This window comes from Haliotis asinina, chromosome 8 (assembly GCF_037392515.1).
Source record: "Haliotis asinina isolate JCU_RB_2024 chromosome 8, JCU_Hal_asi_v2, whole genome shotgun sequence".
Lineage (NCBI taxonomy): Eukaryota > Metazoa > Mollusca > Gastropoda > Lepetellida > Haliotidae > Haliotis > Haliotis asinina.
In genome coordinates this window covers 42,318,473-42,345,915 of record NC_090287.1, presented here as the reverse complement: position 1 = coordinate 42,345,915, position 27,443 = coordinate 42,318,473, and the positions used below count along the sequence as shown (strand labels likewise).

Below are 27,443 nucleotides of genomic sequence, written 5' to 3'. Positions count from 1 at the left end.
GAACACGTGTTTACATTGTTAGAAAATATTATACATTTCTACATTATTTCAATATATTGCAATCAAGTACTGCTATGCAGTTCCATGCTCCCGATCGCAGAGTTCAAAGGTCGCCGACTAATAATTATTGCGCATGCGTATGAGCCTTGCATTTTCAGTACAGGGAATGGGCCCTGTAGGTGAATTCACATTACAACTTCCGTAATAATCTACAGCTCTGTGTCGTCAATTTGGGGAGGATTTGTGCCTCATATTGGAATTCTGTGTCGCTTGGAGAGTTGGATACAGCGACGACGTGCTCTTAACGTGTGTTTTTTCATTGGATGTATGGGCGGCTTAGGCCGAAAATGGTGTTTTTTAATGGCTCTGTCAAGTTAAAGGTATGCGAGGCGTCGGATCTCAGACCCACCGACTTTGCCCTACGCCATCAAATGGGCCCCAACAAAGCAGTGACCCTCATAGATCCATATGTGTCTATAAACGTTGATGAGTTGTTTGTGGCTAGAACGACTTCTAAAGCAAAGACATGTCGCCCAATTTGGAATGAGGATTTTGTCGCCGAGGTGCACAATGGACAAAACATCGGTCTAACTGTGTTTCATGATGCGGCAATTCCGCCTGACGAATTTGTCGCGAATTGCACCATTTTATTCGAGGATCTGGTGGACAAAAAGGCAGATATATGGGTAGGTTGTAGTACTAGGGTGGTCATTTAATATCCGATGGGTGGATTGAAGATGATGCCGACTACTGGTGGCGTCAGTGCCGATCTCAACCTCCGCCTAGCGTGGAGATCAGCCGCTGCTCGCCCGCGTGTACTACCAACCCCGATCATTAATATTAATAATGCTTCAATAACCATATACATTTCCACAAATTTCACAAATTTATCATCGAATTTTATTTCGCCTGCGACCCCCATTAGGTTGATTTGTTTATGTTGTTTGCAGATTGACTTGGAACCAACAGGGAAGGTTCACGTCCTAGTGGAACTGAATGGCTCGTCCTCCGATGGTAAATATTCCTATATCATTAACATATACAAATGCCTTGAGAATCACACACCGCCATCCATATAGATTGTAACCATCCGTCACCTTTCCAGCCAATATCCTCTTTTATTTTTTGCCCCAGATACGGTATTTACTAGATCGCAGGCAGTAGGTGGGCGCTGAAAGGGAGTTTGCAGAGGCAATGACGGTAAAGCCCGTGTCGTCGCTCGAAGCAGTGTTTATGTTAATGAGCAGAAAGCAAGCGTTGACTAAACTGCATCTACGATTATATTTTACACCAGATCTCATGAAGAACCCGACAGATCAGAGATCTTACCTTAGTAACCTTACAGGACAGTGTGCAGCAGTGGCACATAAACAAACCCAGCTTCCTGAGCAAGAGTTCATGCATGGTCAATTTCTAACCTAAATATTAGTAGGTCAAATTGTGGTCATGCTAATATAGAGTGAAAATTGTGATCTTTTGGAAAAATAATACTGGTTAAAGCCTGTGATATTGAAGGTAAATGCCTTCCTGTGATTTAATGTATTTGGTATGTTAAAAATGCAGGAAATATGCAAGAAATGACCAGCAGCAAATGACAAGTGTATGTCTACCAAACAAACTAGCATCACTAGTATTGTGTAGGTTTGGGTTGTTTATGTGAATTTTATGTTTTGATGCGAAACATTTCTGCTAAACATATGTAATATTGTTCATCACTTGCATAAGATTAATCAGCTGCAGGATATATATAAATACTGATATGATAATGTAGTGTATACATTTAGTGTCTCAGCTGGGACAATTTAAGATTTAATGCCTGTCATGGTTTGTGTGTTTGTTTCTCTTAATGCTTACCAGCATACTTCTTTACCATCAATAATGCACAATTGCTATATTTCCTTAAGTCTAAAGTTTTCACCAAACTACAGTTTCTATTTATTATTAGGAAGAAGATTATGTTTGTAAGCTGTGTTTTGCATGCATTTATTACATAACGGGATACTATTCTTCAGACTGAAAGAGTGAATTGTTGATGGACGACAGTATCGTCAACACTACTAATACATGTATTGATATTTTTTAAACACTGCTCGATTTATAAAAGCAAACATCTCGCGTTGAATAAAACATATTCTTTAACCAAATTTCTGTTTACTTATACAGTAATTGTAGAAACACCTTCCAGAATGATGTACTCAGTTCCACACAGCTATTGCCTAATGTTACGAATGGGAATATTATAATATCGTTTGTCTTTGGTATCTATGGCATCTACTAAAGGTCTGATGCCCATGTTTTATCATTTGACTCAAATTTTCAAAATATATTTTGTGTAGGCCACCTTTCATTAATTTGACGACAGGTATATTTTCTCTTCATGTGTCAAGCTTTTATGAGTGTTATCATGTATCATATTGCCATCAGAGATAAATATTATATTACACTGAAGCCTGGAGTCATTGTCCCAGAGCTGGAAGTGGTATTTTTCATCCTAAAAATAATGATCTAGCAGCAGGGTTATTTATGTCCTTTGAAGTTTGAACAAACTTCCATTGTTGTCTTCATGACCTGGATATTCACAAAATATGGTGATCTAAACCACACAAGATGAAAATTATTATTTTACTTCCCTGTTGACTGAAAACAAGTTTGCAGTTGCTCCTGACAGCAGGACTGCTTAGACACCATGGGTGTGATACGTTTGGTGGTCATGGCTTGTTGATAGAGCCATTGTAATGGACTAGAACATCTAGTAAGGGTTATGCTGAATGTTGCCAAATATGTATTGTCATATTTCTGTGTTGTTGGTGGTTGTCATATATGACTTTGTTTGTTACTCCGCAAATGGTAATAATTGTCATGCATGTTTGTAGCCATTTTGAGGAGAGGTAAATGGGGACTCATGCTTCTGTTGATGTTTTCCTTCCACACTGGCGTGTAAGAATGAGAACCACTTCTGACAAGAATGATTGCTGTTGTTCACCCGCATCTGAAGCTGGACATAGTGTATCAGTGCTGTGGATATAGACTGTGGAAAACTTTACATTTGGGAAGTCATTCAACTCAGTCATTCCAAGCTGATCATGTTTTATTGGCAAATTATTAATTTCTTATGATGACATTAAAATTAGATGAAAAACTGATGTTGATGTTGACTTTCAGTTTAAAATGATTTCAGCAATGTCTTTTTCAGAAAGTATGAATTTAGCATGTTAAGAGTAGCAATTTTTTTATTTTGTTTTCTTGAAGGAGCAGTTTAGAACGTTTTAACAAGGTGTAATCCCATGTTATGTGGGTAGCATTACAACAATATGTGAGGAAGCCATATTTACTATGTCTGTACATGCATGTTGATATTGCTAAATGCATACCATAAACCATAGCATAATGATTTTTATATAGAAACCCATTGTAAGGATATGCTGTGTGGAAGGGATGGCTGTTGTAATGGTTGCTTAGGCCCAGAGACCTGGTGGCCAGCATGTCTTTTACCTAAGGGAACCAAGCTCATGATATCAATCACTGACGTGCCTGGTAAACATTCACAATGTATAACTATATTCTCTCATTGTATAGGTGCATTGCTGAGAATAGGAAAGAACACCTGTACATGATCCTTCAGTCAGATCCCAGCATTGAAATCCCTTTAGTTTCTTTATGTATCTGGAGCTGGTGTTTACACGACAGCTTCCATTTATTGTCACACAGGTCAGAGTAGTATTTTTCTTTTACATGTGCTTAAAAGTTATTCATTTGAATCTCACATTTCATTGATCGTTCATATTTTTGTAAATGTTTTTTAAGAAATTCATGTTCTTTTAACAAGTTGTATTTCATTCAGCCATCTCATTAATGAAGGGGCAGTAAGGGTGGCCTAGTGGTTAAACTGTTCACTTTTCAAGGTTTGATTCCTCACATAGGTACAATGTGTGAAGCTGTTTCTTATGTCCCCTGCTGTAATGCTGCTTGACTATTCTTAAAAGTGGCATAAAATCATACTCACTCACTCTTTTTCATGAAATAAAGATATCAGACACAAATTTGACTAAACAAATTAACACAGCTATATGATAGCCGTTAAACTGATTTTACATATATTTGTCACAGACCTAATGTTGATAGTTTTAAACTAGCCACATTTCATTCACATATACAAATGCTGTTAAAACTTCAATTATGTCGAAAAGGATTGTCTATGTTTTTGTCTTTGCTTATGACAATTTAAACTTCAGTGTGATTTCTCACAAAATGTGATATTCACAGACTTATTTATAGAAGGTCATCAAGAATTCAGTGATGAAAGGATAAAATGCCTGAAATTCTCATACTTTTAATTAGTACAAATGTAGATTAAATACATAAATGATGTTTTTCAATTTATAAGATGGACACATAACTGTTTAAAGAAGAGATGGCACAGTTTCTTCATGTCACTCAAGACTTGTAAAGGTATTTGTGGATCGTACCAAAGTAATGACATAAACTTTGAGCCAGTCAAGTGAGTTCTGTCCTGACCAAATGTATGGTGTACTTCTGGTTGGGTCTGTCATCCAAAATGATCTTTCAAGTCATGAACATGATTTACACTATTCAGCTCTTCATATACACTTCAATAAAGAACACATCACATGTTTCACATGGACAGAAATACTTTAAGTAACAGGATTAATGGTATGTTTATCTGACTGTCTTTCACCATTTTGCCAAGTGGCCTTGAATAGAGGATAGACCTTGATGTGGCAATCTGCTGCAATCAAGAACAGTGAAAGCTTTTTACAAGAGTTTATATAGAAGTTGCACTTACTGTAAACAAGTTTGTGATGGTGTTCACAAAAGCATGAGAATACATTTTTTTATGATTTTTTTCTGAACAGGTAACAATAAAAAAGACAAAAACACATTTGGTTGAATATGTTGCGTAATATTTGTAGCACTAATGTTGAGTGTGTTTAAGTGAATGATCTATAGTTTTTATTTACAGTGTTATGAATGTGTAGTTTCTTCTGTCAGGCTCTGTAGTAGGATGCACTCAGCACAGATACCCAAAGTTGGTAGGGTGGGATAATGATCATTTTGTTGGTACGTTGGCATTCTTATCACTTTATATTTTCAATAAATCATAGATACATCCATTGTTTAAAAAATAAATTTGTAATTTTTAAAAAATCTTTTTCATTCCATTTCAAGTTGCATGTACATTTAGAAGAATGACATGCTGGCATGTACATCATCAAGTTAAAACAAAACTGTATACACATATCAGGGTGCTCATACACAGACAGATAAAAGCTCTGTGAAAGTATTATTACTGTGGTGGGCATATTAGTTAGAGTATGTTAAGCTGTATATATTCTAAATTATAAAGTCGAATTATTGTATCTAAATGTTGCCATATCTTAGTAAAACAACAATGTTTGTCATTTTTCATTATGATGACCCTTTCGATATAGCATATGTCCTTCAGTAATTTGAGAAATTCAGCAAAGGATATAACCTGCTGTTTAAGGCTTGAAGTATAGATTAATCCTTTTGGAAGTAGTAAAATGTGATTTACTACTTGAATATCTGAGGGCAGTCCAAACATGATAATTAATTTAGATAGTTTCATATTGGTTTGGAGGTTATCATTCAGGAATTCTTAGACTTTAAGCCAAAAGTTCTAAACAGTTTCACATTCAATGAAGACATGTGATATAAATCCTGAGGCAATTTTATAAAATGTACATGTATCATCATCAGCTAACTTCAATTTCAGTAGTTCTTTTTTTGTATAAACCATTCTGTTTATAAATCTGTATTGAACGTCTAAGAGCTTGCAGTCATTTCTGTAATAGCTAAATACATCTTTCCAGTCATTCTCGTGCTGAAAGACAGTGTTCCAATATTCGAAGGACATCTGTTCTAAATACGTATTAATATATAATATTTTGGTTATATTTTCTTATAATTATGCCGGTTTGATTGGTCACATTAAATAAAGAAAGGTGATAAGGTTTGGCCTAAGAATGTTTATTAAGATCTGACTTGTTGAAGCATTGTAATTGGTTCAGAGGGTTGATTGTTCACCATTGCTAGAGGGTGGTTGTCCAGTGTTAGAGGCGATTCTTCAAAGGTATTTAGAACTTGGTGTAGGAACACAGGGCAAATCTTATGGAAAACAACTCCTTGAATTTATCACTTACAACGTTTTAGGGCTTGTTCTAACCCCATCATCAGGTCAAACTTTACATTTAACTCTGCCTATGATGTCACAATGTTTATAACATCACAATGCTATGACAGTACAATAGAAGTGGAAGTGAATGGTTACAGCTAACAGGGCTAATAGAATGAATCTATGTTATTTTGAATATATAAAATATTTTGGATTAACTTAGAAATGTACAGATCTTTATTATACAAAACTGTTGATTGATTTAGATATGTACAGATACTTTTTTTTATAAATATATATAATGAATAGTAGTACTAAAAGCAGTACATACTTATTATTGGTTTCCCTCATCAGTATTTACAATAAGTTTTTGCAATGAGGACAAGGGTTTGTTAGAGGTGTTGATTGATTTTCAGTGTCAGAGGGTTTATTGTTCTCAAGTGTCACAGGGTTGATTGTTCTCCAGTGTCACAGGGTTGATTGTTCTCAAGTGTCACAGGGTTGATTGTTCTCCAGAGCTAGAGTGTCGTTTGTTGTCCAGTGGTAGAGGGGTGTTTGTTGTCCAGTGGTAGAGGGTTGTTTGTTGTCCAGTGGTAGAGGGTTGTTTGTTGTCCAGTGTTTGAACATTGATTGTTCTCCAGTTGTAGACCTTCATTTGTTGTCCAGTGGTAGAGGGTTGTTTGTTCTCCAGTTTTAAATGGTGGTTTGTTCTCCAGTGTTTGCATGGTTAGATGGTTGTTTGTTCTCCGGTGTCAGAGGACTGTTGGTTCTCTAGTGACAGAGGGTGCTTTGTTGTTTAGTGGTAGAGGGTTGTTGTCCATTGTTGAAGGATAGTTTGTGCTCCAGTGCTGGAGAGTTGTTTGTTCTCCACTGATAAAGGGTTAAGTGGTCTCCACTGGTAGTGTTGCTCCACTAGTACAGGATTGTTTGTTCTCCAGTCTCAGAGGGTTGTTTGTTGTCAAGTTGTTGAGAGTTGTTTGTTCACCACTGTGAAAGGGTTATGTGGTCTCGACTGTTAAAAGGGTTGTTTGTTCTCAACATGGTTAGAGGGTTGTTTATTCTTCACATTTGACTGAGTGAATTTGGTGATCTTTCGTGGATCAGAACTCAAAAGCTTTTGAATACTTTCCTTCTACTTTGCTACATGTATATACACACACCAAGACATTGGACATATTATATCGAGTTGACATGTTCATGAAGTGTATTTTGCCATAAAGATGACTTTGACATCTTGTTTCTCCAGTGTTAGAAGGGCTGTTTCTTCTCCAGTGTTTTAATTGTGTTTGTTCTCCAATGTCAGAGGGGTACATGTTTTCCAGTGTGTGAGGGTTGTTTCTTCTTAAGTGGTAGATGGTTGTGTGGTCTCCACTGTTAAAAGGGTTGTTTGTTCTCAGGTGTCAAAGGGGTGTTTGTTCTCTAGTGTTAGTTGGGTGTTTGTTCTCCGGTGTTAGAGGGGTGTTTGTTTTCCAGTGTCAGAGGAGTGTTAGTTGGGTGTTTGTTTTCTAGTGTTAGTTGGGTGTTTGTTTTCTGGTGTTAGTTGGGTGTTTGTTTTCTGGTGTTAGTTGGGTGTTTGTTCTTCAGTGTCAGAGGGGTGTAACTTCTCTAGTGTTAGAGGAATGTCTGTTCTCTTGTGTTAGAGAGTTGTTTGATCTCCAATGTCAGAGGGGTGTTTGATCCCCGATGTCAGAGGGGTGTTTGTTCTCCAGTGTTAGAGGGATGATTGTTCTCCGGTGTTAGGGGGTTGTTTCATCTCCAATGTCAGAGGAGTGTTTGTTCTCCAGTGTCAGTAGGTTTTTCGTTCTCTGGCGATAGTGGGATGTTTGTTCTCTACAGTTAGATTGTTGTTTTTTCTGCTCTAGTTTTGGGAATTGGTTGAAATCTCACAGCTGATAATTGCTTCATTACTGAAAACAGTCATTTAAAAAATGTTGGTTAGCATCATTTTTCAGATTTTCCTATCCAGGTTGTCATTGCAGATATGTGATGCAAGTTGCTGCTTTGAAGTGATGACTTGAATGTAAACTTCTTGGGGTTTTCAAGAACTATTCAGTCATGATTTTTCAGTGAGTGAAGTGAGTTTTCTGAGAATTGACAAGATTCAGGCACTTACAACTTTGAAGACATGTTCCATAGCCAAGTGTTTCAAAGACAAAGAATATAGTTCCAATATGGTTTGTGTTTGATTATGAGAAAATGTGATTGATTGCTTGGTCGTTTGGTCACTGCGACCATTCTTCGATTATTAGCTGGAACATCACTATTCTGCACTGTTTGAGGGTTGATTGTTCTCCACTGTTCCATGACTGTTTGTTCTCCAGTGTCACAGGGTTGTTTGTTCTCTGGTGGTAGAGCAGTTGTTTGTTCTCCAGTGTTCAGGGGTTGTATGTTCTCCAGTGTTAAAGGGTTATATGTTCTCCAGTGTTGAAAAGGATGGTTTGTTCTCCAGTGTTTAAAGGGTTGTTTGTTCTCAAGTGGTAGAGACGTTTGTTCTCCAGTGTTAAAGGGTTGTTTGTTCTCCAGAGGTAGAGAGTCCTTTGTTCTCCAGTGTTAAAGGGTTGTTTGTCTCCAGTGGTAGATGGTTGTATTTTGTCTAGTGTTTGTGAGATCTCCCCTGAGAAAGACTGGCAAGTATATTGCTGAATCTCAATTATCCCAGATGTGGTGTCTTGAAATATTGTTCTCAGACACTGAATAAAGCCACATCATTTCTTCATAATTTCTAACATCAAGGTAAATGATGTTGTTAAATGTAAGCATTAGTACTAATTTTCTAAATGACAGGTCCCTTAGTATGACTTTTTGGTCACATGGTGGCAGTCATGTTGTGTATACATGGTCCTTGTGTTGGTTTGTCACATCCAAAACAATACTACATCACATTTCGTTACATTTACCATCAGCTTACACTATTCTTTGAGACCAATAGATTAATCTATCCATTGTATTTAATATCAGAAATCCAGAAATTGACAAATTTGGGATAAAACCAAGGAAAGAATTGTTCCACATTGCACATGCATTTAGGACAACCTGTGTATAGGACTGCCCATCAAGTTGCTAGCTAAAAATGCTGACTTCTTTCTCCATGTATTTTTATCATCTTGATGCTGTGTAGAAGTAACACTGTATTTGTACAATGTACTCTGCAAGGCAGTTTGATGATGTGACTTGTTCAATACCTATAGTTTTGCAAAATATAACTGTCTGATATGGCATGTGATGGATTTAACTTGGGTGTATCCTATTTCAGGATTTTGCATCCATCATCTCTTTCTGGATTGGAGTATTTTCCTCTCTGAAACCACCATTGCATTTCAAGCAAACACAATTGTTCTGGCACCAATGTTACAACCTCTCTTGTCTAACATTAACAGGTGATGGGGTAAAGGAGTGGTTAGAGTGTTCACTCGTTAAGCAGACAACTTGAGTTCAATTCCCCACCTGCATACCATGAGTCAAGGCCACTTCTGGTGTGACCTCAGCATTTTATTGAAAGCAGTGTAATACCAAGCCACTTTAACCATACAGAAGATATGGGGACCTTACTGGGAGCATATATATCAGGGCTCACACTTGGGTCAAGCTTATCTTGGTACACATCTTTTAGATAGCCTAGCCCCTGATGTATGTCCTGGAATTCCTCAATGATTGCCCCCCTGCTACTTGATGTAGAGACATTGGTATTCAGGGTACCTTCAGAGAGTCTCAAATCTTCACATGCTTTCAACCTTAGGACAGAGGGACCTTCCTCTTGTGCAATATAGAAGGTGACATGTACACTCAAATGCCAGTTCGAGCACTGCATTTGGCTCATGCCACAAACGTAGCCATGTAGTGCTGGGATATGTGTAGCCTTGTAGTGCTGGGACAGATGTAGCAGTGTAGTGCTGGGACAAGTATAGCAGTGTAGTGCTGGGACATATGTAGCAGTGTAGTTCTGGGACAGGTGTAGCAGTTTTGTGTTGGGACAGGTGTAGCAGTGAAGTGCTGGGACAGGTGTAGAAGTGTGGTGTTGGGACAGGTGTAACAGCATAGTGCTGGGACAGGTGTAGCCATGTAGTGCTAGGACAGATGTAACAGTGTAGTGCTGGGACAGGAGTAGCCTTGTAGTGCTAGGACAGGTGTAGCAGTGTGGTGTTGGGACAGGTGTAACAGCATAGTGCTGGGACAGGTGTAGTCACGTATGGGACAGATGTAACAGTGTGCTAGGACAGATGTAACAGCGTAGTGCTGGGACAGATGTAGCCTTGTAGTGCTAGGACAGGTGTACCTATCCTAGTACTCCCGTTGTAAGAGACCATACACCACACTATGGATTCTCCAGCTCTGCTGCTGTACACTGTAGCACTGCATCCCACTCTCTGCCTCTAGCACTACCCCCAATGATCATTGAAACTATGTACATTTTTTAGTGTTGTGCATTGCACTTAATTTCCTGACTTGTGTTTAGTGATATGTCTGTATGATTCAGATCGCCAGCTGGACAGAGAGGAAGCCACCGTAGGGTCCACAGCACAGAAAGGTATGTATCTCAGTCTGTGTCCATCAAATTCTACCCTTGATCATCCAGGTTATAATATTGGCCTTCAGTAACCAATGCTTGTTGAAACGTTCAACAAACAGGATCAGGTGTCCAGACTCACTCACTTGGTTGACATGTGTCATCAGTTCACAATTGCACCGATCAGTGCTCATGCTGTTGATCACTGTGTTGTTTGGTCCACACTCGATTATTTGGCTAGTGTGCCAGTTATTGTTTGGTCTACCTTCTGGCACCAGATAAGAATCTAGTGCTTTGTGGTCTATCTAGACAGTCCTTGACCCCAGGAACATTTCAAATTGATTGGCTGAGTTGAAGCTGCTGTTGGCGTGCAGGTCCCTTCTTACAAAGATAAGAGTTGACTTTACAGTGTGATTTTCATGTATGTAAGTACAGGCAGTCGTCTGGATTTATGATTGAACTTCAAATTTTGTTCATAGCATCCATTCAGATTAAGGTGAATGACGAATGACAGAACTCTTTTTGGGTTTTTGACAGTTGTACCTTGAAATTCTTTCGTATTGAATGATGTTGTCAGCCTGGACAGGATGGGTTGATAACTGTTGACATGAAAATTGTGGTGTTTGCTTTGAAATATGCAAGCAGATTGTGATGTCATCGTTGACATAATTCGACAGAGGGTTTTTGCATGAGGATCATTGTAAATGCTGCCAGTAGGCACAGAATCTAACTAATACAGGATTTTACATTACCCAACAAAACATCAGGTCCAGAGGGTCCCTAATTTCTAGGTATGTTGTATGTTTCAGATCAAAGAGAAAGAGTATTTAAGGAAAAAGATGGCTTGCTCAATCGGCGGCGTGGTGCTATGCGAAGGCGGGTCCACCAGGTCAACGGACACAAGTTCATGGCAACAATTTTACGACAACCAACATTTTGCTCACTTTGTAGGGATTTTATATGGTAAGTGTTGAGTGTGTACATTGTTGGTATTCATTGCACAGTTAATGCATTGAAGCACATTTCAAGACGAGGAGTACTTTTTGTTATATTGTGTAGCTGTCAGAGTGGCAGAAATTACTCTGACATCATTTTATTTTCTGTCTGGCATGTACTCCCATCTGGCAGTAAAGCCTAAACCTTTTTACTTCTGTATTGAGAACACTGTTTTGCAGAGCAGCTCATGAGTATTTGTAAATAATTTCACATTCTTAAATGTGATTTAGGTTGGATAGTTGGATAATAGAGAAGAACATTTCTAAATCAGTGCTAGTCATGCTCAGGTGTATGCTATGGTCTTTGCCAGCAAACCATACCTGCTAAACTTGATAAGTGATCAAACAAATATTAGTCATTTGAAGAAAGCACTTGCTGTCATTTGTAGATTATTGTAGATGTATTTATGCAGACAAGACCCTTCACAGTACTGAAGCTTATATTATTCACATGATTCTCTAACCTGTGAAGATGACAGAACTGGTCTTCAGCAGTCCATGCTTTTCATAAAGCATCGTTGACTTGGTTCACACGTGCCATCACATCCCATTTGTGTAGATCAGTGCCGATGCTGTTGATAACCGAATTGTCAGATCCGGTCTTGATTATTTACAGACCCCTGCCATATAGCTGGAATATTGCTGACTAGCATCAAACAGCCAACCAACATTATTGGTGAACACAGTCACTGGTATAAAAGCAAAATGGTTAACTTATTTTAAATCCATTGGTACTGTGATCATAGCAGAGTCAAAACAATAATATGGCCCCTCAAACAAAACAATTTGTTGAACGAGGTAAACTAGGTAGATGGGCAGTTATTAATATTGGTGAATAACTTCACTATATAATAGCTCTTTGTAACAATGTGTACTACATAGGGAAAGGATATGCCGGACACAGTTGTTTTGTGTTACATTGTATTAATGCACAGTCAAACAGTATATAACCTGATGGTAGGTTTAATATTCATGGATCTGTTAAGCCCAGCTGGGTGCATTAGCGAGTACATGATGAATATATGTTAACAGCAACTATGGTGAAGTAGCCACAAACATGCAGATATGGAATGTGTTGGATCAAAGTTTGAGTTGTCTGTGTAGCATTTGTTTGTGTTGTTTTCTAAGTATCTTCAATTTAAGATGTTGATTATGTATGTGAGGCAAAGGAAAATATGAAAGTATGTGTGTGATTCATCTGTGAACTGACTACCCACAATACATCCTGTTGTGTTGCAGGGGGCTTGGGAAACAGGGATACCAGTGTCAAGGTAGGTGCCGATTGTCACTGTGAACTCGTGTTGTTTCAATAGGTAACAGTCAGCCTGGCATCTAAGGCAACATAATTCTTTGTGAAGATTTGTGTTCTACAGTGGGGAAATGGTCATATGATTGTGTGTTCAAAAACTTGAACTGGAATGACTACAGGTGTCAGGGAATAACAAATTGATTTAGTTGTGTGGTGATCTACTGTTTGCTGACACATCTCACACAGGAAGTACTATACGAGTTTGATGACATTTATAATACTAATCAGAAAACCATTTTCAGTTTCAGCTAGCATGACATATGGAGATTTGTGATTGTTTACATTAAGTAGTAACTTTGATGGTTCTAGGTCAGGGACCTTGTGGCATCATGAAGTTTCATAATGACAGTATCGCTAATGTAAGGAGTAGACTTGAGAACATAGCCTTAATACAACAATCGTGAATGAATGCTGAAGTTTTAATGCTGTTGCCACTTGTGTTTCAGTTTGTACTTGTGTTGTTCATAAACGCTGTCACGAGATTGTGGTCACCAAGTGTCCAGGCTGCACCAAGGAGGGGGATGAGGTGAGCTACTACTTCTCTCACTGTATCATGTGTTAAGCCGAACCAATATGATTTTTACTGTCATACATGTCAACACACAAAATGGTGCTTTGTGCTAGAGTTCTATGTGAGCAAGCATCATATTAATGTACGAATGGAAAAAATATATGAATTGTGTGCATAGTGATCTGATGGGTACAAATGTGTAGCCCAACTCAGTCAGTCAGTCAGTCAGTCAGTCAGTGTATGTAGTGATCTGATGGGTACAAATGTGAAGCCCAACTCAGTCAGTCAGTCAGTGTATGTGATTATCTGATGGGTACAAATGTGTAGCCCAACTCAGTCAGTCAGTCAGTCAGTCAGTCAGTGTATGTGATGATCTGATGGGTAGAAATGTGAAGCCCAACTCAGTCAGTCAGTCAGTCAGTGTATGCAGTGATGATGTGCTTGTACATTGATTTTTATACAAGGGGCCACCTTTATACGAAGCGACATACAGTACACTTTTCTCAGTTGTTATCAGTGACCAATATGGGTCCATGTGGGTAGGGCGACAACACTTGAGCGCTCTATGTTTTTAGGTGTATGTTGAGTGTGTATGTCTCCCTGGTATAGATTCTGTATCAGGTTATCAATAAGTCTGCTTTGAATTTGTTTCAGGATGATGTCTGTAAAACTAGACAGATTTCTGGCATTCTCTTTCACCAATACTGTCTGTTGATTTGTTGCACCGTTACTGTTTCAGGCCACGGGCACAAGGTTCAATATCAACGTTCCTCATCGGTTTTGTGTGCATAGTTACAAGCGTCCCACATTTTGTGACCATTGTGGCTCGCTTCTCTATGGGATCATAAAGCAAGGCTTGCAATGTGATGGTCAGTACAAAACACATTTTAAGCATTGTTTTAAACATACATTCTTGCCATGATTTTTGCAAAAACTGAAATGATGTTCAACTAAACAAATGTTATCAAACTACCCAGTTCTCAATTAGTTGTAATATTGACTAAGCTTTAGGTAAATATAATTATAACTTTACCCTTAAAATAATATCCAGAAATATTTTGGTTTGTAAGTTTGCAATTGACCGTCTGTCTCTCTGAATGTGTGGATGGATGGTGATATGTCTCTCTGCATGTGTGGGTGGATGGTGGTTAGATAAGTGTTAAAGATGAGATATAGAAAGTGATGAATTTATTTCCTCATTTATCTGTCAGTAAAACCAGTAAGGAGTGAATAGTGGTATGGTGTTTGTTACAGCATGCAAAATGAACATCCACAAACGTTGTCAAAAGAATGTGGCCAATAACTGTGGTATTAATGACCGGATGCGGGATATGGCCCAGATTCTACACGACTTAGGAATCTCGGGGGACAAGCTCAGTGGCAAGCCCAAGAAGGTTTGTATGTTGTCAATATGTTGGGGGGAAGCTGTGTTCATTTGCACATTAGCACATATGAAGTCAGTAGAACATGGATATCACTGGACTTCTATGGTTTGTGCAAAACCATGGTTTCCAAGGCTAATTAAATAATAGAACAAAACATGGATGTATTCCTTTGGACTTGTTTTCTGTCAGTTGTATGGCAACTGTCTTTGCATTTAAGTTCTCTGCATTTCAGTCCAAATTGTTACTGAACAAGGTTTCCAAACCATGGAATAACTTACTGTATAAAGGGAGGTAATGAATGTTTGCAGCGTGAATATCAGAGTGACCTCCCTTATATTCTTATATGGCCAGTATTTGTCAAGTATTTGTTTATTTGGAAGATAGAAATTTCATGAAATTTCAGTGTGCTTTTTTTCTTATTGAGTGCGTGCCCCATTGTTGAAACAGGGCACTTGTTCACATTTGTTTTCCTTTAGATAAGGTGATATTTTGTAGGTCTTCAGCTTGTCAGGTAACACTGTCCAGTTTAGGCTGGAAACTGCTTTGTTTTATTTACATGTACAGGGAGACATCTTTTTTTAGTGTGTTTTACCTCTGGGTAACATATCTCTTGTACATAAACTGAACATGATCACTTAGTCTATTTTTCAGAAGTTATTTACACAATCTGACACAGCACATGGTGATTATTTTACTATTACACCTTATCTGAAATCAAAGTGTGTAATGTTGCTAGATTCAAGATACAGAGCTTTGACCAGCAGTGTTCATTGTTAAAACAGTAGCATATTCTCAGAAAACACAATAGTAGAAGCACATTGAGAACCTGCACTCTTGATGTACAATGATGTTTTACAGTGTTGTGCTTTTCAGCCCTCATTTAGCGAGTCTCCCCACAAGAGTCCTACAACAGTTCATGAAAGATCTTACTCATCACCAATACCTGCAATGCCAGATGCATGTAAGTAAACGTGACAGCCTCATGTGAAAGCATTGAAGACACAAATAGAGAATGTTTGGTGTTGGAATTGTTATCTTGTTACACGAAAGTAACAGCTTGTTTAAAGTATTCTAATGGTTATTATGTTAAACTAGACCTGAACCTACAAGCTAGCAGACCTTACCAGACATTCTGTCTGTTAATATATTGAACATATACGCAAACAGATTGTACCAGACATTCTGTCTGTTGATATATTGAAAATACAGGCTATCAGACTGTGCCAAACATTCTGACTGTTATACTGAATTGATAAAAAAAAATATAACTTTTGCAGATGAGGATGTGTTAATGGAAGCAGGTCGTCATACGTTTATGGGGGACACATTGATGGTGTCAGCTACCAATGACCACCAGAGAGCTAGGAGTCCATCACAAGAGCGTGGATCACGCATGCGTTACCATCTCACAGACTTCAACTTTATCAAAGTACTTGGGAAAGGAAGTTTTGGGAAGGTATGGTCATGTGTTCAGTGCAATCATCCACAATTTATATCATCACCAACTTATTATCTACAATTAAATTTCTCTAAATGCTACATGGTGTCATTATTCTGTTGCATTGTTCAGGTCATGTAGCTCATGTTAACCCATGTTGTGTTGTATCGATGATGTAACACATATTAACCCATGTTGTGTTGCCCAGGTCATGTAGCACATGTTACCTCTTGTTGTGCAGGTCATGTAGCTCATGTTAACCTATGGTGTGTTATATTGGTGATGTAACTCATTAACCCATGTTTAGTTGTACTGGTGATGTAACTCATATTAACCCATGTTGTGTTGCCCAGGTCATGTAGCTCATGTTAACCCATGGTGTGTTATATTGATGATGTAACTCATTAACCCATGTTGAGTTGTACTGGTGATGTAACTCATATTAACCCATGTTGTGTTGGCCAGTTCATGTAGCTCATGTTAACCCATATTTTGTTGTACATGTTATGTAGCTCATGTTAACCCATGTTGTGTTGTGCATGTCATGTAGCTCAGGTTAACCCATGGTTTGCTGTGCAGGTCATATATATCATGTTAGCCAATGTTGTATTGTTTAGGCAATGTAAATCATGTAAACCCATGTTGTGTTGTTCAGGTGATGTAGCTCATGTTTACTATGTTGTGTTGTTCAGGTGATGTAGCTCATGTTTACTATGTTGTGTTGTTTAGGTGATGTAGCTCATGTTTACTATGTTGTGTTGTTCAGGTGATGTAGCTCATGTTTACTATGTTGTGTTGTTCAGGTGATGTAGCTCATGTTTACTATGTTGTGTTGTTCAGGTGATGTAGCTCATGTTAACTATGTTGTGTTGTTCAGGTGATGTAGCTCATGTTTACTATGTTGTGTTGTTCAGGTGATGTAGCTCATGTTTACTATGTTGTGTTGTTCAGGTGATGTAGCTCATGTTAACTATGTTGTGTTGTTCAGGTGATGCTGGCTGAGTGCAAGGGTACAGATGAGGTGTTTGCTGTGAAAGTGTTAAAGAAAGATGTGATATTACAAGATGATGATGTAGAGTGTACAATGACGGAGAAGAGGATACTGGCACTGTCTGCTAAACACCCCTTCCTCACTGCACTACACTCTTCTTTCCAGACAAAGGTATGTGCTCCATGCTGACTTAAATCATCTGCAGTTAATACTTTTGGCTATATAGTCTACAATGACTATTGGCCATGACATAGTGATATCGGTGTTCTTGTTTTGTCACAGCAGCAGTGATCATGGCAGACTTGTTACATATGTTTTATGAACAATGCTGCAGGTAGTAGACAGTCATTGTCAGTTGCTCACTGACTGAAACTAGTACATTCTTTGAAAATGGCTTCCTGCCACAAGGTTTATCATACCAGGCTTCATATAGTCTGAAAGGTATATTTTTATGACCTTCCTCCATATCAATCAAAGCAGGTATTGAAGTAGAAGCATGTTGAAGTAGACATGGACAGGAAAGTTAATGACAGATTGTCTGTCACTCGAGTGGATGTTCATGTTTTAAGACTTCACATGATCTGTGTTTTCCAGGAACGTTTGTTCTTCGTGATGGAGTATGTCAATGGTGGCGATCTCATGTTCCAAATACAGAGAGCTCGCAAGTTTGACGAGCCACGGGCACGCTTTTATGCTGCTGAGGTGACTCTAGCCCTCATGTTCTTACACAAAAATGGAATTATCTATAGGTAAGTCTGTCTTCACGTCTGGTAGATAAAGGCAGGAACCAGATATGAGTATTACACACGTTGTACCAAAGCTTGCCCATAAATGGATTTTGGCCTTACCTTCTGGTCTGTATTGGTATATTTTCCTCTTCCTCTGCTGTTGAGACACAAATTCAGTAAGGGTAAAAGTACAGGGGCCAGTTATGTGTGAATGTCCATTGATGGGACCTGCATCTATGTTTAATGAGTCAGGTTTGCTTGAATTCACACTGTTCATATGTAGTTAATAATCCTGCAAGTATCCATAAACACTTAAAATCGGAATGAAGTTGTTACTATTTTATATTTTCTTGTTTAGAAATGTTTGATTGAAAATGACATTTGAATGTTTAAAATATATCCCTCATAAAATATTTTCTATATCTGTTCCTTACTGTGTTGTTTGACAGAGATTTAAAATTAGACAACATTCTCCTTGATGCGGAAGGCCACTGTAAGATTGCTGACTTCGGTATGTGCAAGGAGGGAATGTTCGAGAACAGAACTACACAGACATTCTGTGGGACGCCAGACTATATAGCTCCTGAGGTGAGATGAATATAGAGAAAGTTCTATCAATGCTTTAAGGTTCCTGAAATCATATTCTGGTCATAATGCAAGAACACACTTTGTTGTATGCTGAACAGTCAGTTTAACCAAACAAGCAATGTCACGAGATACTGAAACCCATTACAATGTATTTCATGTGGTATTAGATGGCAACGTGCACACACAAGCAAAACGTTTCATCAGCCATGATGAAGTTTTATTCAACAGTCAAACAACCCATGAAGTGAATTGTTGACATTTTTATGAACAGTGAGTAGTGATTTTATTTATTTATTTGTTTATTCCCAAAACCGTTTTTGTGAGAGAAACTGATGTTTATTGTGTTCGGCAGATTCTGCAAGAGCTGGAGTACGATGCATCAGTGGACTGGTGGGCACTGGGAGTGCTCATGTACGAGATGATGGCAGGCCAGCCTCCATTTGAGGCAGACAATGAAGATGACCTCTTTGAGTCTATACTTCACGATGACGTACTCTATCCGGTCTGGCTCAGCAAGGAGGCAGTAGCCATTCTCAAAGGGGTGAGAGTTTCTTCTGTGGTCAAGACTTGTGTGATCAACTGAGTTGATTGTATGTCGTCCAGTACACTATAGCATGTGTTGATGCTCATAGTTAGGATTGATACAGGTGGAATCCTGCTGATTTGGACATAAAACAGCCTTTCAGTTGTACAGTCATGAATTCTGTTTACCCAGAATCAACGTAAGGTGTCTTGCTTCCTGGCAGGTACAAGAGATTTATTATCCCCTCCTAGAAAGTCATATTCAAGCTGTTATCTGGGGTTTAAGTGATGTATTGTCCACCTAAAAAATTTGGAGTATTTTTGTCAGTATCTTATGAACCAATCAGATCTCAACACTCTAACATGGATGTAACGTTAATGTGATTAATTTTTAACTTACCTTACCATAGGTCTTATGCATATTACCTCAAGCTTCGCTAGAAGAGATCAGACAGTCGTTGATTCGCCATTCCCTAGATGGCTACCTCATGTAATCTACGAATGTAGTCACGGAAGTGACGTGATCTCCCCACTCGCGCAAGCGCGAACAATCCAAAATCACTTTTACTTCTAGCGTTCGTCTGTTCGGACGTTTTTTTGGTTCGCTTAGTTTACCTACTTTGTGGTTCAATAAAGTTGTTCCTCACGGGTAGGTATGGTTTGTATCCCTTAGGTGTGCGTGTTAAGGTAAGTAATCATTTAACTGCACTTACTTTGCTACCTCGTGTTGTTTTGTTTTTTTCTCTCACTTCGGGGTGGGTTCGCCCGCGTCGTGTGTGAGTGAGGCATGGCGTCCGTGGGGGTATTATATCTTGCTGGTTTTTCTTCCTCCATGTGGTTTCCATGTCGATAAGTATTTTTGCCCATGTTTCACTGCATTTATACGTTTTTTCGTGCCACGTTGCGATGTATGCAGGTAGCCTTTCTGGTTGTTTGCCCTTCGCTGTCACGAGCTTACGGGCGTGCCTACTTTATAGTGGGGGTGCGTTGGTGCTGCATTTCTGGTGTAGGGGTGTTTTTTTCTACCTCCTAGCGTTGGTTTCCACGCATTGTTATGTCTTGTTTTGTTACAGTTAACTGTGTATGTCTCGCCAGTTTTACACTATCAGCTAGGGGCAGAAATCAGCGAAAGTTCCTCACCCTTGGTGCCCGGATTGTGCGTCTCTAGCCTGCTCTTTTGACGGACGCTGCCAGTACTGCGAGTCGTTATTGGTGGCGGATTTCAAGACTTTATTGCGGCTAAGAAGAAGCTTTTTGCACAGCAGTAGAGAAGGATGTCGTCTCAAGCGTGGTCGTTGGGATCTCTGCCGGACGACCCTGACTTACAACCGCCTTCAGCGACTGTGCCGACGCCTGGGATGGGGCGTTCGTCCGTGACGCCTGTATGCTGTATGCCCCGGAACCACCTCGCCTGGATTACATCGTGGATCTGTTTTCATCCAGATGCCTTGTCTCATCCGGAAGTCCAGAGGTTCCTGCGCTCCCTGCTGACGCCCGGTGCTGCTGCGATGCCAGCGTCTATCCCGACACCAGCACCTATGCCGACACCAGCGCCTGTGCTTACGCCAGTGCCTATACCTACGTCAGCGCCTATCCCGACACCAGCGTTTATGTCTACACCATCGCCTGTGCTTCCGCCAGCACCTATGCCTGCGCCAGCGCCTATGCCTACGTCAGCGCCTATCCCAACACCAGCGTTTATGTCTACACCATCGCCTGTACTTACTCCAGCACCTATGCCTGCGCCAGCGCCTATCCTGACGTCAGCGCTTATCCCGTCACCAGCGTTTATGTCTACACCATCGCCTGTGCTTACGCCAGTGCCTATCCGGACGTCAGCGCTTATCCCGACACCAGCGCCTATGCCGACGCCGGACCCTGTGCCAGCGCCAGCGCCTGCGCCTTACCGTACACCCAGGGTGTTGCATACGTTGTCCAGGGAAGAGGTTTTGCACGACAGCTGGATGAAGGGCGATCTCGGCGCAGATCACGCTCCAGGTTCCCTGGGAGTTGGTGATCCTGTACCCTCCACAGTAGTCTTTGTCGGCGCTCTCGGTCAAGCTCACGGTCCCCGCGTCGCCCTTTTGAATGAGGACTCTCGCTTTACTACCAGGTGAAGACGTTGCTTGCAATCCCAGTCCATATCACCTCGGTGCTCCTCCAGATCTCGGCGTTTGCGGTAGCCGGAACCACCTTGAATCCCGTCCAAGGAATCTGCTGCTCATGCATCGACTTCGTCTTCTACACTGTGGCGTGATTCGAATCCCGTGTCCTGGGAGGACCGGGAGGAACAGATTTTTTTGCCCGGACTTCGACGAGGAGGCAGGAGACGACGGCGACGGTGATGGCACTTAACTACCCTTATCAGTTGTCTTCGAGTGGACTGCCCTTCGCCTTCGGTTGATTCCAGCAACCTTGCAGCAATTCATTTATCGCCGGAGCTACTCATCCCGCTGTTGTTAAATGCGGTCTTTGCGAAATTGTCATCTAATCCGAATTTCAAGCGTGTAAGTCCAGGAAGTCAGATTACAAGATACACAGCCTGGTTTTCGCGAACAGCGTGGCTGTCCTGGGTGAATCTCTGTAGCAGTTATTGGGCTCCTCGCAGCACTCTTACAGAGTGCAGGATTCTAAGCGGGTGGCATTGAAGACTGAACTCAAGCAAATGTTTAAGCCGTTTTCTGCGCTGGCGTCAGCTACATCGGCGGCGGCGATGGACTGGTCTGAAGACAACGCCTCGAGGATCAATCACCTTACCAGGTATTCCTATGCCGGTAGGCGGGAGACTGGGTGTCCTTTGGAGGGACTGGTCGCATCCTCGAAGATCCTTACGTTACAGTTTGTCTACATAAGCCTCAAGCGGAGAAAGTTTTCTTTCACTTGCTTTACTCATTTGGTCACGAAGATTCTTCGAGACAACAACTAAGTGCCACGTCTAACTACACCTCGTGATTACAAGAGAGGACGGCATTTATCCTCGGGGAAAAATTGCCAACACATCTACCTGGAAAGCTATTGTCTACTTCAGTTTCAAGCGGCGGAACAGTTTTCGCACGCTTTACTCATTTACACACGTGCTCGCCAAACAGCATGGTTACGGTCAAGCCTACAGGCTAGCAAGGAAACACCGTTTACAAGATTTCATGATGATCAGTTATGTGCTACACCGGTGACGTCACGTCTACATTTTGATTGGTCCCCGAGAGACAACGCCCTGCAAAGGATCCCAGGGTCGTTACATCTACTATCTGATTGGTCATCGAGGGACAACGCCCTGCGCAGAATGTGTTGTTTTATTCTAGTGTTAGCAAGTTGTCTGCAGTGACTTACAGTCATTTTACGATGGGAAGATGTCGTTTACACTCTAGACTAGCAGTCTACAGCAGCATTGGATGCCTCTAGTCGGCATAGAGATCCTCTAACATTAGTCTGAACGCTGCCTGTCAGGAGGCATGCAGCGATGTATGGCAGTTTCTGATCGGACAGACAGCCAGCTTTAAATAGACTTCATTGAAATGTCAACACATTCATAATAAACAGTGTGGTCGTTCTGAAGTCAAATAATGACGCATTCTTCACGGCATACAAGCTTTTCTTGAGAGAGATGGACTTCATTATCAGGCTGTTAAGTCAGCTTGGATGACTTGAGGATCTAACTCCGCGGGATTTAATTCATCACATCGCCGTCCCAGGTTCGGGAGTCAAAGTTCAAGACGATGTTATACACAAGCTGTACTCTGCCCGTTGTCACTGTGTCAGTGATAATGTCTACTCGATTTGCTCACTTCACCTCAGGATATGATCAGACGTAGACGTCCACTATTACGTCTATGACAGGGATCATGATTTCAAGACAGGTTTACGACATTGGACGTCTCGACACCACACCCGTGGTAGACGCGCTGGTCAATGTTTGCGTAGGAACTTACACATTTGAGCCGTCATTCAACAACCATCTTTAGGTAGACACGTCTCTCCAAGGATTGAGTGCCTATCTAGTCAAGGAGGAGTGCCTATCTAGTCAAGGAGGTTGCAGCAGGATTCTGGAAGAGTGGAGATCTATCTCTTCACATCACCCAGTTAAAGATGAAAGCGGTGATGCATGTCTATCATTGGTTGACAGCACCGAGAGACAAGCTACTGATGATCCTTACGGACAACTCTATGGTAGCCTTCTAGGTAATCAAGGGTCAAGGAGGCCTCGACCTCTACTACACTTCTTGTCGTTTCTACCCTTCGACGTGGTCGAGTCAGATCCTCCAAATTAAAGTATCTCTCATACCAGGAGCCTGCATCTTCATGGCAGACGCCTTATCTCGCCCCCTACGTATATCACCAACAGAGAATATTGTGTGTCGAAACACTTTCAAATAATCAGCTTCTAGAGTGGGACCAATTGCTGTACCATCCTCACAATCGGACACTGCACCTGGATCCGCCGCAATTTCATCTTTGTGCCTGGACCATCTGTGAAGTCTTGAGGGCCAAGGGGTACTCATCTCAAGTGGCGAAGTTAATCGCCCTGGAGCACAGGATTTCCACTCAGTGGACCTGCAGGCGTGGACGATTGATGTGATGTCCCTGTCGTGGGAAGGTCTGGACGCTTACTCATTTCCACCATCAGCCCTTCTCACAGAAGTGGTGACCAAGGTCAAGCAGACTCAGAACCTGCGACTGCCTTTGGTCGCGCCTTGGTGGCCAGCCAGGCCATGCTTCCCCGACCTGCGTCTTCTCACCAGCAGAGAGTCGTACCAGCTTCCAGATTAGTTACGTCTGCTTTGACATCCGCACAGTCGGCAGCTTCATCTGGACCCGCTGAGATTTCATCTTCACGGTTGGGTCATCTGCAGAAGGCATTGAGAGTTAAGGGCTAGTGAGTGGCAAGCGTCCTAGCTTGTGTGCATCGTATGTCCGCTAGGTCCTTATATGACGACAAGTGACGCTCATTGGAGAGTTTTTGTGTTCAAGACCGCAAGATCCTATGACAGCTTCTCCACAGTTTTTAGCGAACTTCCTCCTGTTCCTGCATAACTGCAAGCATCTTAGAGGCAGTACTTTGGGGACTTATCTGTCGGCTTTGAACTCCTTCTTGGCGATTAAAGCGGATAAACAGATTTCCAAGATACCACAGCTTATTGCGCTACTCAAGCCTTTCAAATTGGAGGACCAGAAAGTTAAGCTTCATCCTCCAGCTTGGGACCTCAACATCGTCCTACAACATCTTAGAGGACCTCCGTATGAGCCGTATGAGAGGAAGCCTCCTTCATGTATTTCGTCTAAAAGACGGTCTTCCTTCTAGCGTTGGCTACTGCGGCTAGAGTTAGTGAAATTCATGCCCTGGACGTCACACATGTTCGCTTTGAGCAGTCAAGGCATGGACAAGCCTCCTTGGGTCTCCTATGGGATTTTGTGGCCAAGAATCAGCTTCCTGGACAGCCAGACAGGCTGTTCTCCATTCCTCCTGCATCTTCAGTCTTGGGACAACATGCCTTAGAGGAGGTGCGACTGTGTCTCGTTCGAGCCCTCAGATGTTACATCCGGAAGTTGGCTTCTAAGAGACGTTCCCGTAAAAGAATGTTCATCCCACTTTCGACTACCTGCAAGGGGAGGTGAACAGGAACACAGTCGACTTATGGCTTCGATCTACGATCCTGACGGTTTTTGATGCCAAGCATCTACCTCATCCGGTGGCGAACAACCCACACGAGATCAGAGCGTTGGCATCTACCTTGGCCCTCCATAGTAATTGCACAGTGCCACGAACTATGGAAGGCTGCTTTTGGAAGTGGTCTACTGTCTTCGCTTCCCACTACCTGGGGGACTTGGCAGTTGAGGACATGGAGGGACTACAGTCCGTTGGTGGTTGCCCAGCAACTTACCCGGCCGGCCGCCCTTTAGGTAATAACACTGTTTCTTACCGTTGGTCTTAAGATTAACCTCACCTTCAGGGTGCGTCGGTTTTTTCTTTGGAGTTCCCTAGGGTTACTCTTTGTCCTGCTTCCAGGTTTGTCCTGTGACTGTTGACATGGGTCTCCCAGGTTCTCCTAATGCATGTGCACTGGTTGCTGAGGGATGGTCCTCTGGAGTCCACACCACCATCCATCTGTCGAAGCCATATGCATAAGACCTATGGTAAGGTAAGTTAAAAATTTATTAAAATCTAAATATTTTAGATATTTAAATACTTACCTTACCATAGGGCGGTGACTCCCTCCCAACGCTGGATGCTCCTCCCCACTCTGGACTCTTCGGACCTTCCTGTTGCCAGTAAAAGTGATTTTTGGATTGTTCGCGCTTGCGCGAGTGGGGAGATCACGTCACTTCCGTGACTACATTCGTAGATTACATGAGGTAGCCATCTAGGGAATGGCGAATCAACGACTGTCTGATCTCTTCTAGCGAAGCTTGAGGTAATATGCATAAGACCTATGGTAAGGTAAGTATTTAAATATCTAAAATATTTAGATTTTAATAATTCTCTTGTTCTAGTTTATGACAAAGAACCCAGCAAAGCGACTAGGCTGTGTTAAAACCCAGGGCTGTGAGAAAGCTATTCTCATTCACCCGTTTTTCCATGAGAAAATAGACTGGGAGGCATTAGAACAGCGGAAGGTGAAACCGCCCTTCAGACCAAGAATTGTAAGTATGACTTACATGATAATGACAGGAATAGACAGAATTGCAACAAATACCCAAGCTTGCCACCAAGGGCAACTATGCTTGTCGTAAGAGGTGACTAACGGGATTGGCTTGTCAGGCACGCTGACTTGGTCAACTGATGACAAGTGTCAACCAATGGCACAGATTGATGCTCATGCTGTTGATCACTGGGTTGTCTAGTCCAGATTCAATTATTTACAGACCACCACCATCATATAACTGGAATATTGCCGAGTGTGGCATAAAACTAAACTCACTCACAGGCAATTTTGAATACAAAATATTTTCAAGGAAGTATTTTTCAAGCATTTTAGGGGGGGTGCTTTTTTATTGATGCCCTTTATTCCTACCTTTGTGCCCCACCTTCTGAATGTTTTTCTACATGAAATGTTTTTGTGTGTGACAGAGAAACAAAACAGACGCCAACAACTTTGACAGGGACTTCACATCGGAGGAGCCTGTGTTGACACCGATGGATCCTACCATGGTGAAGTCCATCAACCAGGAGGAGTTCCGAGGATTCTCCTTCATCAACCCCGATTACGGCAAGCTGGACATAGAGGGCGCTGCAGGCACATGTGCTGCTGCCTCAGCTGTTGGGACAGGGCACTAGTGTCTCCCACCCCCATCTACCAGCACCCCTTCCCACAGACAGACGGACAGACAGATGGACACACAATGGCCCTACATAGTTATTTATTGGATCCCAGTTCACTCTGAGCATTGGTGATCTTGAGATGTATGTTTGAACTGTGAAGCCGTCTCACTGAAGGATGGACAAATCCAGCCACTCTGTCCTTCAGCCGCTACAGATGGCACTCTCTCCTGTATTTATTGATTCCACGGCCCCAGAATCACTCCAGATATCTTCATGCTGTGTAGGAGGTATGGAGGCAAAGATGGAACAGTTTTAACTTTGGTTTATTGTCTATCAACTGTTGGACAGCTCCACCACATAACATGTTTATTTATTCAAATCAAGTCTTCTTTGTTTTGGGTTTTTCTTCCTGAGTGAGAATGAGACGTTTTGATCCCGTTGACCACTTGATAGTTAAGGCTTTTGTTGTTACCCATGATGATATTGAGTTTGTGCTGACTCTAAGCCTGTGTTCATTTTGTTATGACTGATTCCTCTAAGGTATCAAGTATTACTCGTCATAATACATGCTCAGCATTTCTTCTACATTTGTTTATAAAGAGGCTGCATGGAAGGCTGGCCTGTATCTGCCAGATGTCTAAGAATCATGGAATAATGCGATTCACAGCGGAGCAGTGATTGTTAACTAAGTTGGTGAATGACTTACCATGAAGTTTATCTTGGTTCCGGAGTCAGTGAAAACAAAGCAGTTTCTGACTCCTGGAAGCTAGATGACTCAGCTCCCTCCATTCACTAGCATCTTTTGTTGCCTTCAGATGGTTTTCCTCTTTTCTTAACCTTGGTGTTGAGCCTCTTAGATTTGATAATGAGCTATCAGAGAAATCTGAGGCAGCATTTTATAATAAAATACCCCTCAAATAATTGAAGAAAATGCATAATTATATCCTCTACTTGTCCCCTACCCAATATATTTATTCTCCAGGAAGGTGTAAATCAATAGTGTTCTGTTGTATATGAGAATGTTATTCTTAAAGCTGTACAAATCCAGTGATGTTAGGAG

The 27,443-nt window shown here is 41.2% G+C and overlaps 1 protein-coding gene across 2 annotated transcripts; it reads left to right on the top strand.

Moving 5' to 3' along the window:
- Positions 1-150: 150 nt before the first annotated feature.
- Positions 151-27,301, top strand: LOC137295442 (calcium-independent protein kinase C-like). Of its 2 annotated transcripts, none has more exons than XM_067826815.1 (16): positions 151-686; positions 951-1,014; positions 10,629-10,679; positions 11,468-11,621; positions 12,893-12,924; positions 13,409-13,488; positions 14,213-14,342; positions 14,728-14,867; positions 15,732-15,819; positions 16,136-16,314; positions 17,285-17,458; positions 17,882-18,036; positions 18,465-18,603; positions 18,956-19,144; positions 25,615-25,764; positions 26,192-27,301. In XM_067826815.1, the coding sequence occupies exons 1-16, from the start codon at positions 324-326 to the stop codon at positions 26,396-26,398; spliced, it is 2,295 nt and encodes a 764-aa protein (XP_067682916.1). In that variant the 5' UTR covers positions 151-323; the 3' UTR covers positions 26,399-27,301. The 2 variants fall into 2 exon arrangements, with proteins under 2 accessions (XP_067682916.1, XP_067682915.1); XM_067826814.1 differs by having other exon boundaries at positions 15,717-15,819; positions 26,192-26,489.
- The last annotated feature ends 142 nt before the right edge of the window (positions 27,302-27,443 follow it).

Excerpts from the sequence above, each read along its gene's own strand:
- LOC137295442 (XM_067826814.1), top strand. The coding sequence starts at position 324 with ATGTATGGGCGGCTTAGGCCGAAAATGGTGTTTTTTAATGGCTCTGTC. Across the intron at positions 13,489-14,212 it reads GCACCAAGGAGGGGGATGAG|GCCACGGGCACAAGGTTCAA; the intron begins GTGAGCTACTAC and ends TTACTGTTTCAG. Across the intron at positions 18,604-18,955 it reads CAGACTATATAGCTCCTGAG|ATTCTGCAAGAGCTGGAGTA; the intron begins GTGAGATGAATA and ends TGTGTTCGGCAG.